At 49.8% G+C, this 16,088-nt stretch overlaps 1 protein-coding gene across 1 annotated transcript; it reads left to right on the plus strand.

The window, feature by feature from the left end:
- Positions 1 to 479: 479 nt before the first annotated feature.
- Positions 480 to 15,266, plus strand: LOC142989176 (smoothelin-like). Its single transcript, XM_076138603.1, has 5 exons — positions 480 to 823; positions 12,060 to 12,217; positions 14,114 to 14,192; positions 14,405 to 14,492; positions 15,127 to 15,266. Exons 1-5 carry the CDS (start codon positions 770 to 772, stop codon positions 15,240 to 15,242), a joined length of 495 nt encoding a protein of 164 aa, XP_075994718.1. The 5' UTR covers positions 480 to 769; the 3' UTR covers positions 15,243 to 15,266.
- The last annotated feature ends 822 nt before the right edge of the window (positions 15,267 to 16,088 follow it).

The raw sequence follows: 16,088 nt of genomic DNA on the forward strand, positions 1-16,088 counted from the left end.
TGACATCTGAAAATGAAACATCAGACGATAGCTATGACAACAATTATACTTAGTCAGGACCGTTGGGACATGACGGTTTACTAATTAACCTGATAACGTCATCACTGACAGACAGGGTCACACTGGAAGAACCACTCGGCCGTAATGATACTTACTTCTATGTATTTATTTCTCTTAATAACATTATTTAAATAGTTTGCTACTGTTGTTATTGGTGTTTTTTAATTAATTATTTTTTATTATATTGTGTTAGTTTATTTCAAAATTGTGCGGAATCATTCCATCGTGTCTGTATTGTCTTCTTCACTCCTCTTCTGTCTTCTTTACTCTTCTTCTGTCCCGCTCTAAACCGTCGTGTTGGCGGTTTTGCGTTTCTCCCAGTAAGCGGCGCGCTCTGAATGTGAGCCGGGACCAGCCGGTGACGGAGAGGGGCGGAGTTACAACTTTTCAGTGGGAATTCTCTGTTCAAAAAAGTTGGCAGCCTCCTCCCGTGTGTGTGAGAGTGTGTGTGAGAGAGACAGACAGTGTGTGTGTGTGGGCCTGCTCCAGCACAACAGCTAAACAAAAGAGGAGCGAAATGTGCGCTCACATGTGAACGGGACACGCTGAAAGTAAAACCGATCTACCGGGACAACAGCGAGAGGAACCGAGCGGAGCAAGCAGCGATACCGACGACGGCGCAGGTGGATCCACGTTAACCGGCGGAACAGAGATCACATCACGGGGCTGAACCTTGAAACCTGCTTCGTGTCACCTGCAGGAGGTTAACATGTCTGGGGGGAGCAGCTACTCCGCGCTGGACGAGTCCGCCCTCCGAGCCTTGGTGAGTAGATGAAGGGATGCTGTGTTCATTCATCTCATAAAGAAGGCTGACAGGGAGAAAGTTAGAAGAGTTTAACCTTCGAAACGACTCACTTGTGCTTATTACTAAACTGTCCAACAAGGAAATCTATAGATTGATATAACTTCATAACTTTACCAGGTATAATTGTTGTAACATCTAATAAGTCTAAAGTTAAAACAAAGATCCACCTGATGTTTGAAGTTTATTTATTGTAAAGAGGTCACAGTGCACTCTCATGAACATGATGTCAACGGGCACATTTACATCACTACTGGGCAGCCTGATGGAAAACAGAAGTTGGGAACAATTCTCTATATGTGTGAGAATTGTGAGATTACAAAATTGCCTCATCAAGTTCCCAGCAAGCAATGTGTCGTTCTTTGAAAACAAGTGAATCAGCGGCGTGTATCACCATCAGGGTCAGACAGACAGACAGGTGTGGGTCAGACAGACAGAGGTGTGTGTGTGTGTGTGTTTATGGGTGCTGAGTTAATAGAACATATTTGTTGTGGTAACAACAGGAGAGCAGCTGATGTCTGACTCTGCAGGCAGCACAATGTTTCATTTCCATGTGAATCCGTATGATTAGCGGTTCTCAAACTGCGGTATGTGTAACACCGGTGGCACTCGGTGACCCTGAGCTCGGCTCGGCCCGGCCCGGAGCGTCTGCAGAGGATCAGAACGGAACATTCTGTAAACATCTTAATTTCACTTCAACACAAATGGACCCAGGAGGTTTCCTGTGGTTTCGTCGTATTCAGTGTGCACGATACGGCTCTGTCCTTTCTGCTCCCATGATGTCATGAATATGATCCAGCAAATTACTTCAGTATGTTGTATTGATCATGATTGATGAGTTTCTTAGCCCTCCGGGTGAATTAGTCACTTGTTAATGATGATGAACGCGAGTCTGTCTGTCTGCCTGTCTGTCTGTCTGTCGTACATCATCATACCTGTCACACACACATTTAACGGGAGGTGTGAGTCATCCTGCTGTAAATCAGACAGAGCTGCTCATCGTGTGTGTGAATGACTGTTACACACACTCACTAGTGCGTGGAACGTGTGTGTGTTTGTATCACAATTTATTCAGTCAGAACCAGAACTAGTATTAATATAAAGAATGGGGATTTTGCCTACACATCAGTGCCTTGCTCGGGGGCAGAGGCAGGCTTGTTAAACCTGACACACATTTTTCAAAGGTGGGTGGAGGAAACCGGTGCAAACATGAAGGAGAACATGGAAACTTCACTCAGAAACAAAGCAGAGTGTGTGTGTGTGTGTGTATGTGTATGTGTATGTGTATGTGTCTGTGTGTGTGTGTGTGTCCCCAGTGCTGTGTGGTCAGATCAGACTCCAGTTTTCTGTTCCCAAGCCTGTGCGCTGTGAAAGAGGCCATCTCAGAATAACATTGATGTTTCTTAAAGACTGTTAATCCTGACAGGGGACGGCTGTTTGTTTTGGAAGTAGGCGAGGTATAAACGTAACGTCGTGTTGACCCGTCTGAGGCGGTTTAAGCTGCATAACGACGGCCGCTATCCTTTCCCTCTACGGCCTGGAAGGATCCGGCCAAGAGCAACACTTCCTCTCTTCACATTAATCACACATAGATCAGATTTATACCACAAGTGACATCAGAATAGTGTGAGAACAAGACGGAGTCCGGGGGGAAACATGAGTCGTCCCAGGATCATAACTCACATCAAAGCAGAGGCATGATTGCTTTGTTCAACACACCAATGGCTTCTTTGTTTTATTTCTACTTCTACATTACAGATGAGAGGAGAGGAGGGGGAAATCTGAGCGCTAGGTGAGAATTAGAGTTAAACTGAGTTATGAGAAGAAACGAGTGGAAAGGGTTTGTGGAAGTTTTCACTTTTGGCAGGATTTCTTCTTCTCTTATATGTTTATTGTGATTTACTACACACACATGTTAGAGACACGGAGCTCCTCTGGCCCGCCCCTGTGTGTCCTGCAACACAATCAAACATGCAGACAGGCGGATCAACCGGGGGTTTGTCTTCATGTGAAACTGAACAAACCGTCGTATGAACCAGATGTGGAAGGCGCGGTGTTCCTCCGTCCGGCTCGGGTCGCCCAGATCCCACATACACACACACACACACACACTGATGATAGCTGTGTGTGGGATGACTCGAGTGTCACGGTTTTCCACAGTGCGCTCGGGCCTCCAGAGGAACAGGGGGATTGGTTGATTCTAGGCTGCGATGATGATTAAATTGAATGATGCTGTCTGTGTTTGAGCTCCGCACTGAGATGAGTGTGTGTGAACGTTGAGGCCTGCAGTGGGAAAACCAACACAAACCCACTGCGCTGTTTTTCCTTCATTAACTAAGCGGTCAGAAGATCACATGGTGGCCCCGCTGCTAATCCCGTCCACACACTTCCATTCAAAACTCGGCCCGCCCCGTTGTACTGCTGGTTTAATCCTCTCCATGGCAACCGGGAAAAGCATTTTTCCCCTCGACCCCGCGAATATTGAAGTACAGAAATAGTCTCTCCATGTCCCCGGTCAGACGAGCTGTTTGCTGAGGGGTCACTGGACACAAAAGAGAGCAAACCACACCAACCTGCTGTCACCTCAGGATAGATTGTAGCTCTGAGTGTGATGGTAATCAGGGGTTACGGCCTCTGAATTGGCAGAAATGTCAAACCTGCAGGATGAGCAGGGTCTGCAGCGCTCTCTCTCTCTCCCTCTCCCTCTCCCTCTCCCTCTCCCTCTCCCTCTCTGTCTCTGTCTCTCCCTCTCTGTCTCTGTCTCCCTCTCTGTCTCTCTCTCTCTCTCTCTCTCTCTCTCTCTCTCTCTCTCTCTCTCTCTCTCTCTCTCTCTCTCTCTCTCTCTCTCTCTCTCTCTCTCTCTCTCTCTCTCTTTCTTTCTGTCTCTCTCTCTGGATGTCCTGATTTGTGGCTGGTGGTCTCGTTCTCCCCAGTGAGCGAACAGGCATCTGCACATGTTTCAGACGGAGCCATCTCCTCCTGTGATCTGGGCCTGTTGATCCATGGGCCCCCCGGGGCCCCCCTTTAACGGCTCTCTGGGTCCTTTTGTGTGTTGACATGGGCTCAAGCGTTACACTGAGAGAGGGAGAATGACCTCGTTCTCTCAGACTTTCTCTTTACTCTCCAGAGACGTTGTCCTAAATGTCAAACCTCCTCATCAGGAACCAATAAATCAGGAGAAATGATGTCGTGTTAAATCACTGCAGTCTGGGGCTTCTTCACACACGCTGTGGGAATTGTGTGTGTGTGTGTGTGTGTTCCTGTCGAGCACAAAGATGAAACGCATCCTCGTTCTAAATTCCTAAGCACTCGTTTGACGCAATTTGAAAATGAATCCTGAATAATGACCTCGCCGCGATTGCGCAATTCAGCCTGGGCCGATAAGCAGGATGAGGGTTTCTCCTTCTTCAAAGAGAGCCCAGCTGACTACAGTGTCTGCTTAGAAGCTCTGGATACAAGCTGTTGCATGCAGCAGATCGTCCCAAGATTACTGCACCTTCCACTCAAACACTCTCTCTCTCACACACACACACACACACACACACACACACACACACACACACACACACACACACACACACACACACACACACACACACACACACAGAGAGAGAGAGGGAGTGTTTTCTCCTAACACCTGCTGCTTTGTGACCTTTTGCTGCTGGTTGGGTGCAGATTATTGCCTTTGACCTCCTTGTGTGTGTGTGTGTGTGTGTTGATGGCAGCGTTTCCACCGAGCGTTCACACATGCACACCTGATTCCCTTCTGCTCAGCTCTGTCATCATCCTCACAGGTATTCACTCCCTTCACCACTCTTACAAAGACTAATCATAGAGGAAATCCACTCTGATTTACACTCAAAGGTTTCCAGGGCGCCTCGACAAAGAAACAGGGCGTGAAAACTCCATTTAACGTGGGAGGCCTGTTCTCTTCTTCTCCTCCTGACGGTCTGAGCGGCGTCACAGAGTCCATCCCCGTACATGTGAGCGGGTGAGATAGCAAGCAGACGGACAGTGAACACACACACGTGCACAAAGCCGGAGACAGCGGGAGAGAAGATAAGCATTTGCGTGTTTGTTTGATAAAGCAGGAAACTGTAAGCGACTGTGTAAAAGTTATAAATAGAAGGTCAGAGACTTTGAGACGTTGGTGTAAACTCCAGGGGAAGTCTGTGTTTGGCTCGTTCGGACATCGTTCCAAGCGAATGTAAAACAATTGCAGATATATTGTGGCAAATATTTACAAAGTGTGACGGTGTGATTGAGTTCAGAGGCTCGTAGTTCCTTATTAAGGAGAAGACGGCCGATCGGTTTGGCTCTTAAGATATGAGACGTACTTAAGCTGGCATTTAACACGTCGTGTTTTATTATCAAAGAGAGATTTAGTGTGGTTTTAATGTGTGGTATGAATACAGTAAGAGAAGGATCATCGGACCTTTACGTCATGCTTCAGGCTGACGTTTGTCTCTGGCACCGTCCAGGTCTCAAACTGCTGAGACAGAACCGAGCCTCAAGTCCAGCGTTTGGATCCTTAGCGGTTCCCCAGATGTCTTATTGCGTCTCAATGTGAGGCTCCCAGCACCTTTTCATCTTATTGAAAGTGAGAAGCCTGTTTTTCCACAGTAGGAGGATGAAGGAGCCGAGCTGATCCGTAGCTGTTCTCCAGATTTCGCAGCGTGGAGCAGAAAGGAGACGAGGAGTTATGGCTTTACAAAGTGAGCCGACCTCCCAGCCGCTCGCTCCCCGCCGCTCCCCCGTCTCACACACACGCCGTCCCTGCAGCACGGGGTCGGAAAACAGAAATAAATACTGCATATTCCGCACTGACAAATGGGGGGTGTCGTCAGAGGGGTGAACTCATTTCTGTAACGGGCCGATATGAGACGGATTCTGCTGTCAGAGCCGCTCTGCTCTCCTCCTCTCCTTTCCTAAGTGATCCAGCAGACGGGGGTTTGAGCGACGGTTCCCATCTGTCTGGGGCAGCGCGCTGCCAAATGGAAAAGTCTGGGTAAGGGATTGTAAGATTTGCCGTTTGTCCTCCTCCTCCTCCTCCTCCTGCTCCTGCTCTTAACACCCACATGGCTCAAAATGGACGGCGGGTGAGAGTTTATGCTTTTATGGGTTCAGGAGAGGTGAAGACAAAAGGAGCTTCTGTTTAGACTGTACTCCAGGTGCTTTGGATCAAGCAGGGACACTCAGCAGGTGTGTGTGTGTGTGTGGCTGCTTTCTCAATCCTGCTTCCCTGCGCTCCATGTTTAGTCTGTGAGGTCACAGCTCACACAGATATGAAGCTTCTAATAGTGAATCAAAGTGAACAGAGACGTTCCCTGAGTCCAATATTGATCCGACCAACACTATCGAGAGTCTCAGTTCTTCTAGTTCCTCAGTGTCGTGTCTTTGGGTCTCTATCTAGGTGTGGTCCTGTTGGCCCGCTGCACGTAGCGCAAGTGTATGAGGTTTTGGTCTCGTCTCCATTGAATCCCTAAGGAAGGAGCCGTTTCCTGTGATCCACCAGAAATTGTCCAACGGATGTTAGTGTTTTTCTTTCCAGTTTCATGTTTTGAAAGCCGTTGCACTCTTGAGACGCACATACACACACACACACACACACACACACACACACACACACACACACACACACACACACACAGCTGATCCGTCCAGTTTTGTTTTGGAGTCTAGCCGCGTGTGGCTCGCGGTGCAGTTGTCGTAGTTACCCTGGATTGGCGGTGCCGGCCTGGCTGAGAGGAACTGAGTGTTTGTGCTCCCAAAGTGTTTAACCTCCCCACCCACCCAACCCACCCTAACCCCACCCGGCCCCCCACTGTGTGATTGCGTGGGAGATCTTTGTCACCTCCAGGCTCGGCCCTCATTAAACCAGGAGGCTCCAGCACACAGAGCTGCAGTCTGACAGGGAAGCATGGCTCCATGTTGAGGGGAACCTTGGTTCTGCTGAGGCGTGTGAACGAGCCTCACTCCTCTCTGTTAGCTGTCGTGATCTCTTGGCCTTTTGTTGAGTATGTGTGGTAAATGTGGGTCAACAGTTGTTCGGATCAGACCTGGAACTTGGCGTGTGTGTGTGTGTGTGTGTGTGTGTGTGTGTGTGTGTGTGACCCGCAGCACTGAACAGAAACGCATTCAGAGCAGACAAACCGTGTGCAGCCAAACGTCTGAAACAGGTCAGAGTAATGGAAGGTTGACTGTTGATGGTTTGAATTGTTGTGAGGTTTTCTGAGCCGTTAGGTTAAAAGCATAAAGGCTGACTGACGCTCACGGAGCTGAACCTTGAGTATGTTGCCGTCCGGATGGGGTCAGACTGTAACAAGCATACACACACACGCACACGCACACACACACACACACGTGAGTTTAGATCTGTCTGCAGTGCATCATTACTGCTCTATAGGACATTGTTGAAGCCCTGTAACCCCTCTGACACACACACACACACACACACACACACACACACACACACACACACACACACACACACACACACACACACACACACACACACACACACACACACACACACACACACACATTCCTCTATGCCTCCTTCCTTTATGCCTGCTCCTCCAAGTGTAAAGGGCTTCACTGTTTCCCAGGTCTGCTCCGGCCCTTTGCCCTCCCGTCACAATACACCGTTATTAGTGAACGCTGAGCTACTCTGCACGTGGAGCGAGTGTGTGTGAGCCGGAGTTTCCCTCCTTCATTTGAGGAATACACACACACACACACACACACACACACACACACACACACACACACACACACACACACACACACACACACACACACACACACACACACACACACACACACACACACACACACACACACACACTTTCCATCACAGGTGCTCCCCCCGCCTTCCTTCATCCCAAATGATGCGTGTGTGTGTGTGTGTGGGCCTCGTTTTGTTAATGTCTCTGGCCCGAGGTGACTGAAACTCACTTCGGAGAAACCAGGAGTCTCGTACCTTGCAGGGATCTCGAGTGTGTGTGTGTGTGTATTGTATTTCCAGTGGGTGTGGTGTGTGTGTGTGTGTGTGTGTGTGTGTGTGTGTGTGTCGCTACTGTATACGTCGTCTTTCTCACCCTTCCTATGTCTTCCCTCACGTGTGTCTCCTCGTCTGTGCCTGTCCTGCGTCGTCATGGCAGCTGGTGATCCACTTCAGCTCAGCCATAAGGACGCTCCTCTGTCCTTATAAGGGCAAACTCAGTTGCGGGTTTGACGCTGCTGGAGTTTGAAGCGCTGATCCGATCTGCTGCCTGGCTGCACTTTAACCTCAGCCGCCTGGAAATTATTACTCCGGCCCTCATTTCAAGCACAAACACGGTGCCCCCCTACACACACACACACACACACACACACACACACACACACACACACACACACACACACACACACACACACACACACACACACACACACACACACACACACACACACACACACACACGTACACGTTTCTGCCTATCTGCTCACATGAGACGTCACAGTCAACAAAGTACCAAGTAGAAAGCATTAAGTAGAAAAGCAGCCGCTGAAAAAAAGCACAAGCACACCGACAGGGGGGTCAAAAGGTCGTGGCCTGGTCACTCTGCTCCCAGGCAGGGTGGGACGGCGGGCGGAGGACTGCAACACACACACACACACACACACACACACACACACACACACACACGCAAACATTTTCTGTTTGCTGCCTCACGCTTCCAGTCGCCTCGTCTCACTTTAATTGAAAGATCAAGAGGCTCAAGTGTGTGTGTGTGTGTGTGTGTGTGTGTGTGTGTGTGTGTGTGTGTGTGTGTGTGTGCGGCAGTGTGTGTGTGTGTGTGCGTCTTTGGGTGAAACTTTTGATTACAGCAATAAAAAGAAAAGAATGGAGGGTTTCAACTTCAACGCATCTGAACTCGCAGAGCGTTTGATTTGTGCTTGTACAGTCGTTTAGTTGAGCGCTTTGATTCTTCTTCTACTGAATCATCCTGTTTCTGTGTGTCACACCCACGGGCTGCGTGTGTGTGTGTGTGTGTGTGTGTTTAGCTCTTAAAAATAGTATCTTGGTACATTCTGAGTACCTTAACGACTTTGAGCTGCTGCCACATTTCCCCACTTCTGAGAGCGTTTACATGAGGGCAAAGATAAATTAAGCAAAACCTCACCGAGCTCAGATCATCAGATGTGTGTGCCTCAGATGAGCGGAGGCCGGAGGGTCTCGGGGGGGCCTGCAGGCCTCGGGATCGGGGCAGCAGCTGGTTGGGATTAGCGACGGGCGCCGGTTTACCATGAGCGCTCTCTAATTGACAGTGATTGATTGAGCTGCTTCCTCCTTTGAGTAGGTTTGAGGTTTTTATTCAGTAGAATTCCATAGCAGTGGAGTGAGTCAAGAACAGGGGCACACACACACACACACACACACACTGCGTGCCGTAGCAGGCCTGCTTGTGTAACATCAACACTATCATGTCTTTTGTATCTTATTCCTCAGCACGCGTCCTCATTTCTGCCATATTAGGTTCCCTTTTCTGTATTTTGCATTTTAAAGACGCAGTTGTTTTTGTATTTACGTCCTCCTCGTCTTTCCTCGGCCTGTCAGTCATCACGCCCCCCCCCCCTTTCCTCCCCCCATGTCCTGTTTCCTGGTGGTTCAGGTGTGTGTGCAGCTTCCTGAGTCTGGTGTCGTGACTCCACCTCCTCGCTGTGATTCCAGGTGCCGACAGTCGGCTGACGTCTCCATGACTGCGTCTCGTTCAGGGGGAAACGTATTTATGAGCCACGCGTCTGTTTGCCTGATGTGTTCTCTGACTCATGCGTGTTTCCTCCGTCTGTTAACGGTGTTGAAACCTGGCCGGTTGCCACGGCGGCGCAGCAGAATAGCGTTCTGTCTGGGTGAACGGCTGCTTTCTGGGTCACAATGTTCACACCACAGGAACAGGCCCTTACCCAGAACTCTGCGTTCTGGTTTGAAAACGCCCGTGTGAACGCTTATTGGTCGCCTGATCCCTCTTCCTGCGTGCGTCCCGTCTCTTCCAGCCCCTCCATCACACAGTCTGCCCTCTGTATTGGTCGCTCTGTTTGTCAAACGGCCTCTCTGTGCCTACATGAGTGTGTTCCCGTGTCTGCTCCTTTAACGGCTATTCTGTTCGTCTTGGCAGACGCCCCGGTTGAAGGTGCGTTTGTTTGCTCAGGTTCTGCCCACTCATTACCTTCCTGTGCGGGGAAGTTATTGGTCAACGGTTTTCCTTTTCTTTTCAAGTGCGTAAAGAAGGAGTCAGTTACAGGAGCTGGCCCTCAGCCAACCGGCCCGCTGGGTCCAGGGCCGGCCTCTGATTGGTCCGTTTGAAGCGTGTGTTTGGACGTCATACGGGGCCGTCTGTGTTTGTAGAGCAGATAAGGTCACAGATTTGCTTTTGGATTCTTGGTCTCTTTCATCATCCTTCATGATTTTAATTAGGTCAACAAACCGTATTAGAGTTGGAACAGTGAGACAGGCAGCGTCTGTGTGTGTGCGAGCGGAGGCCCGGGCCTGAGGCAGCTCAGTCTCATCTGACTGATGAAGGAATCATTCTGTCAGTCCTGGCAGCAAACGGAGTGTATAATCACATCATAACATTCATTTAGCAATCAGCTTGACAGACGGCTCCCTGGAGTGTTTGGTAAGCGTGTGTGTGTGTGTGTGTGTGTGTGTGTCTTCAGAGGGAGTGACTAATAATGGAAGTGAGGAAGACTCTCCTCACGTCCTCTCCCGCTCTTTACCCCAGTTGCAAAATCCCAACCCCGTCAGCGTATCCTCCCGGCCGTTCAGCTGATTCCACTCCCATCTTTCCTGGTGAGTCAGCAGGAATGTGAGGAATGACGGAGTGAGGTCTGGCTTTTTCCCACCCGGCCCTCTTCTTCCCTTTTTTAGGCATAGTAAAGTCTGAGTGCTTTGCCTTTTCCTCTCTTTCTGTCTCCATGTCATCCTATCTCTCTGTCAAACGCTACATTTTTCCCCCCTCCTCCTCCTCCTCCTCCTCCTCATGTATCCTTCCTCCTTGCCTTTTCTCCTTATACCCCCTTTCTCTTTTCTGTCAGCTCAGCACTTTGAATTTCCACAAATTACAGTGCACAGGAGAGCCCCAGTGAGTGAGAGCGGCTCAGGCTGCATTCTTCATCAAACCACAGGGAGACCTCAAAACCACCGGGCCTCTTCATCTCCTGCTAGAACCCCGTTTGGACCCGGTGGGGGGAAACACCATCCTCTCCTCAGCCCTCCAGGTTCTAAAGCTTAGCTAGCAGGCCCCGCTCCCTCTAAGAGAAGGCAGCTACCACTCAAAGGTCCCTCTCCCTCTCGGACGGGTCTGAACCGGTGTAGAGAGGAAGCGTGAGGTGGAAGTGAGTGTAAAGTGTGACGGAGCAGAATGTGTTCATGATGGAGTCGGAGCAGGAGGAGAGAGCGTCCCTCTGCCCTCCTGACGATCACATGGAAGCTTCTGGCTCACTGAGGTGCTGCTGTGTCTGTATGCAGCCACACACACACACACACTCACACGTGCACACCTAATTAGTGCTCTCAAGCTTGAACAAATAAAGCTTTTGACTTATAGACTCAGTCGCCCTGTGAGGGGCCTGGCAGGTCTAAAGTGCCTTAAGTGGGCCGTTTCAACACGTGAGTCTGAGTCAACACGCCGATGTTTAACCTGCAGGAGTCACAGCCACTAAAGCACCTGAGCCAGAGGTCGACCTGCAGGACTGAACTCACTTGTTCCTGCCAGCACACAGCTGTTTCTTCTTCTCTGACCTTTTTGCTGGGGTGGTCCTGCTTTTATTACCCAGGTCAGGTTTCCTTTCAACACCAGACTCTAATACATTCATTAGAGCTGTTGACCCGCTCAGTCCCTACGGACCGGGAACTCAACTCTTCCCTCTCAGTGAGCCAGGCTGCCAGTTAGTCAGTGAACCTGGAGTCACAGCAGATAATGGGGTCAAAATCTTGTGTGTGTGTGTGTGTGTGTGTGTGTGTGTGTGTGTGTGTGTGTGTGTGTGTGTGTGTGTGTGTGTGTGTGTGTGTGTGTGTGTGTGTGTGTGTGTGTGTGTGTGTGTGTGTGTGTGTGTGTGTGTGTGTGTGTGAGACACATATGACGCTGTAGTAATATAGGAACCAGATATTTGATTGTGTTAACATTTTCTTTGTTGTGTTGTTGTGCTGCAGCTGGACGGGACCATGGATCTGGACGAGAGACGTCTCATCCGTTCAGCGATCCGGGAGTTGAGGAGGAGGGAGATCGAGGACATGGAGGCGGCGCTCGCCAGCAAGAGGTTCAGACCCACACGGCTCAAACTGCAGGAGGACAAGGAGAACCAGCACAGGTGAGACTGTACACACACACACACACAGACACACACACACACACACACACACGGGAGAACCAGCACAGGTGAGACTGTACACACACACACACACACACACACACACACACACACACACACACACACACACACACACACACACACACGGGAGAACCAGCACAGGTGAGACTGTATACACACACACACACACACACACACACAACCACACACGGGAGAACCAGCACAGGTGAGACTGCACACACACACACACACACACACGGGAGAACCAGCACAGGTGAGACTGTATACACGCACGCACGCACGCACGCACGCACGCACGCACCCACCCACCCACGCACGCACGCACGCACGCACGCACGCACGCACGCACGCACGCACGCACGCACGCACGCACGCACCCACCCACGCACGCACGCACCCACGCACGCACGCACGCACACATCACATCCAGGTGATCTATAGAACTGCTGCAGCACTCAAAGTCTTAAAGTCCTGGCCTCAGCATTCCTCCACTGTTTTATTGGAAAAGCTGAAGTCTGGAAAAGTCACGTCAGGGAATCTTAAGCGACAGAAAATTCCAACCACAGTCAATCATCCGTTTTCCACTATGCGTGTGCGTGTCGTACAATTAACACTTTCACGTTCCATCAGGTCGCTGCTATGAGGCCGGTTTGTCTTTCACGTGTTTGAATCAGTCACACACACTGAAGCTCGCCTCGTTTATTTGGCCTCGTCGTTTTCCAGCTCGGTAGAAAAAAGCGTTCCGCATTAAGCTGACCTATGTGGAAATAACTGATAACTCAGCCTTCATCTTCATCATCATCATCATCTGTGCTGACTCATCCAGATAGAAACTGGAGCAACATTCTTTGGGATACATAAATAGTAAATATTGACAGTAAATATTGAGGTTATCTGTGCTGTGAAATCTCTCAAACAGCTGATTGATGTCCTTTGTGTCGTTACTTTGGGAAGTTTGAGACTCAGGCGGTCACGTCTGACTGTCCTCATTGTTCAGACGCTATAAGAATGTACGGTGTAACATTTGAGTCAGAAAGAAGCCAAATGAAGCAAAACTCATTCAACCCTGAGTGACCTTTTATGGTCATTTGACTCAAAGCCTGATGAAGACGAGGGCAGGATGCCTCCGCGAGCCGAAGCTCTGGAGTCGCCCGTGCCACAGGTGATGACAGATGGTCGACTCTACATCAAGGGCCAATCCAGTGGAGACTCTATCGTGCTGGACACCGGTGTCCCCCTCCCACACACACACACACACACACACACACACACAGCCCCGCGCTGAATCCTATTAAGACCAGTGGCTGAGCCTAATCATTTCCAGTCGCTGCTGCTAAGATGACTTGGGTTACAAAAACAAAGGAGGTGCCTCACTAAAGCTGCCGGAGAATCCACCAAGTGCACGTGCACACATGTGTAGACACACACACACACACACAGACACACACACAACAAAAAAACCTTCCAAAGTTGCATTATCTCGGATTTCTGAGTGGAGGAATGTGAAATATTCCACTCCAGTGTGCCACACTTCCTTTCACTCCATGACTGGAGGAAAGGGAGGAGACGGAGACCTGGAGGAGCGATTTAGTAACAAAAAACCTGACATAAAGGCAAGCAGTAAAAATGGAGAAATATGAGTCTGAAGCATGAACCCCGGGTCAGACTCGGGTCGCATGGTCACTTTTTCCAGACTTGATTTGGCAGCGTTTTCCCCCGGTGGCTTTCTCTCCCAGACTGAGTAAAAGTGGCATCTTGGAATTGTTTGGATTGGAAAGGTTACGCTTGTTAAAAATGTATTTGTACTCCGTAAACATATGGATCATTCATTTCACAGGAGCAATAACCGCTTCACTTCTCTTCTGTCTCTCCCAGGTCAGAATCCAGCGAGACCTTAGACGTCCTGTCACGCAAACTGCAAACCATTCAGGACATCGATGAACTTACCAAAATGGTGAATGTTGACGGATGGAAATCAGGTCGCATTAAATACTGACTGATCCCACTGATGTACTTAGTTTGTGGTGTGTGTGTGTGTGTGTGTGTGTGTGTGTGTGTGTGTGTGTGTGTGTGTGTGTGTGTGTGTGTGTGTGTGTGTGTGTGTGTGTGTGTGTGTGTGTGTGTGTGTGTGTGTGTGTGTGTGTGTGTGTGTGTGTGTGTGTGTAGCTCCGTGCAGCCAGTGAGTTTGAGGAGAGGAAGATGATCAGAGCAACCATCCGCCGCCTGAGAGACGAGCAGCAGCAGCAGCAGCAAGGTTTGACAAAGTTTAATTTGTAAATAATGACTTGTGGACTCCAGTGCCAGTTTATCTGTGTAACACTGAGTGACCTCAAGAGGGCGCTAGATTAAAGGGACAAAGCCCCTGAACCCTCCCTTTGATTTTAATCACACTTGGACGTTGGATTGTTGCACACACACAAGTAACTGTCTGTGTGAGGGTCTGTGGTCACCATAGTTACCAGTGGCCCAGATCTACCTGTGATGCAGGATCAGATAATGGATTCCTGTCATTCCTTAGCGCTGTCTGGTTTGTGCAAAAGCCCCCCCACCCCGCCGTGCAACACTGTGATGGACAGATAGGGGACACACACACACACACACACACACACACACACACACTTAACCCCACTCTGCCAAGTCACCTTGTGTGGGACAGCAGAGGGGATCCATTGATGCTCCTAAGGAACAGATTGTGTTTCTCGTGTGTATCCCAGTCATCCTCTCACTGGATCAATGCAGTTTAGGCTCATAGTCCTGACGGGATCGCACTGGGAACACACACACACACAGTACACACGCCTTTTCCGCCAATATTCCACAATCTCTGAAAAAAAATGTGAAAGAGCTTTCCGAGGCACTGAGTGTGTGTGTTTGTGTGTGTGCTTCAGGGACTGTGGAGCGGGGTAAAGCTCCTGGACGCTGCCTGGACCCGGAGAACGTGGAGCCCCAGAGCGTCATGGGAACCGGGGTGAGTAGAGCAGAGCGGCCAGAGCGGTTACAGTGATGAAGAAATGTGATGTCGCCACAGATTGATGAACTATGTGGAAGTCAAGCTAATACACGCTCATGTCAGCCTGCATCCCAAACAGTAAGAGCACGAGCCAATTTGTGGGTGACAAGTTATGTTGGCATGGCAACAGCAGCGACCACAGCGGCCTCTCTGCTGCCACAATGGAGAATGCAGCAAACAACAACAACAGGCAGACAAAGACACATACATAGTTTGGCTGCAGCGCTGTGTGTGTGTGTGTGTGTGTGTGTGTGTGTGTGTGTGTGTGTGTGTGTGTGTGTGTGTGTGTGTGTGTGTGTGTGTGTGTGTGTGTGTGTGTGTGTGTGTGTGTGTGTGTGTGTTTTCTCTCTCCACATCCTCAGTGCAGGTTTGGCCGATTACAAGGAGAGAGAAAAAAACACACACACTGAGCCCGGTGTTTAGTGAGGGCTGTAAATTGTGTTAGATGGAGATGGTCTCACTGTAAACGGACACGTGTGTGTGTGTGTGTGTGTGTGTGTGTGTGTGCAGCGTTTCACCCCTTTCGTTAAAGTGATAGTTTGTTTGATTGTTGAGATCAGGACGAGGACATGGATCCCTCCTGGCTCTTTGCGTCTCCATCAGATGTGAGACCTTGAGCTCCTCCTCTCAGATGTCTGTGTTCTTATCTAACCGCTCCTCTGCTGGTGGGTGAGAGGAACAGATTGGATTATGCGGTTGCCGCGGCGAGCAGCGATTGGAACGGCGGGGTCAGACGCTCTCTTATCTGCTGTGTTTGATCACCGTGTGTCTGCAGCCGCTCTCATCATCGCTCCAGGTTGAGACATCTCAGGGGTCAAGCTGCTGATCCTCATTGTGTTC

Source organism: Genypterus blacodes, unplaced genomic scaffold (genome assembly GCF_046128005.1).
Source record: "Genypterus blacodes isolate CSIRO-AG114 ecotype Tasmania unplaced genomic scaffold, CSIRO-AGI_Gbla_v1 ptg000385l_1, whole genome shotgun sequence".
NCBI lineage: Eukaryota > Metazoa > Chordata > Actinopteri > Ophidiiformes > Ophidiidae > Genypterus > Genypterus blacodes.

Bases quoted from the DNA above. Each gene is read 5' to 3' on its own strand.
- LOC142989176 (XM_076138603.1), top strand. From the start codon at position 770: ATGTCTGGGGGGAGCAGCTACTCCGCGCTGGACGAGTCCGCCCTCCGA. The intron at 824-12,059 runs GTGAGTAGATGA...GTTGTGCTGCAG, and splicing joins AGTCCGCCCTCCGAGCCTTG to CTGGACGGGACCATGGATCT. The intron at 14,193-14,404 runs GTGAATGTTGAC...GTGTGTGTGTAG, and splicing joins TCGATGAACTTACCAAAATG to CTCCGTGCAGCCAGTGAGTT.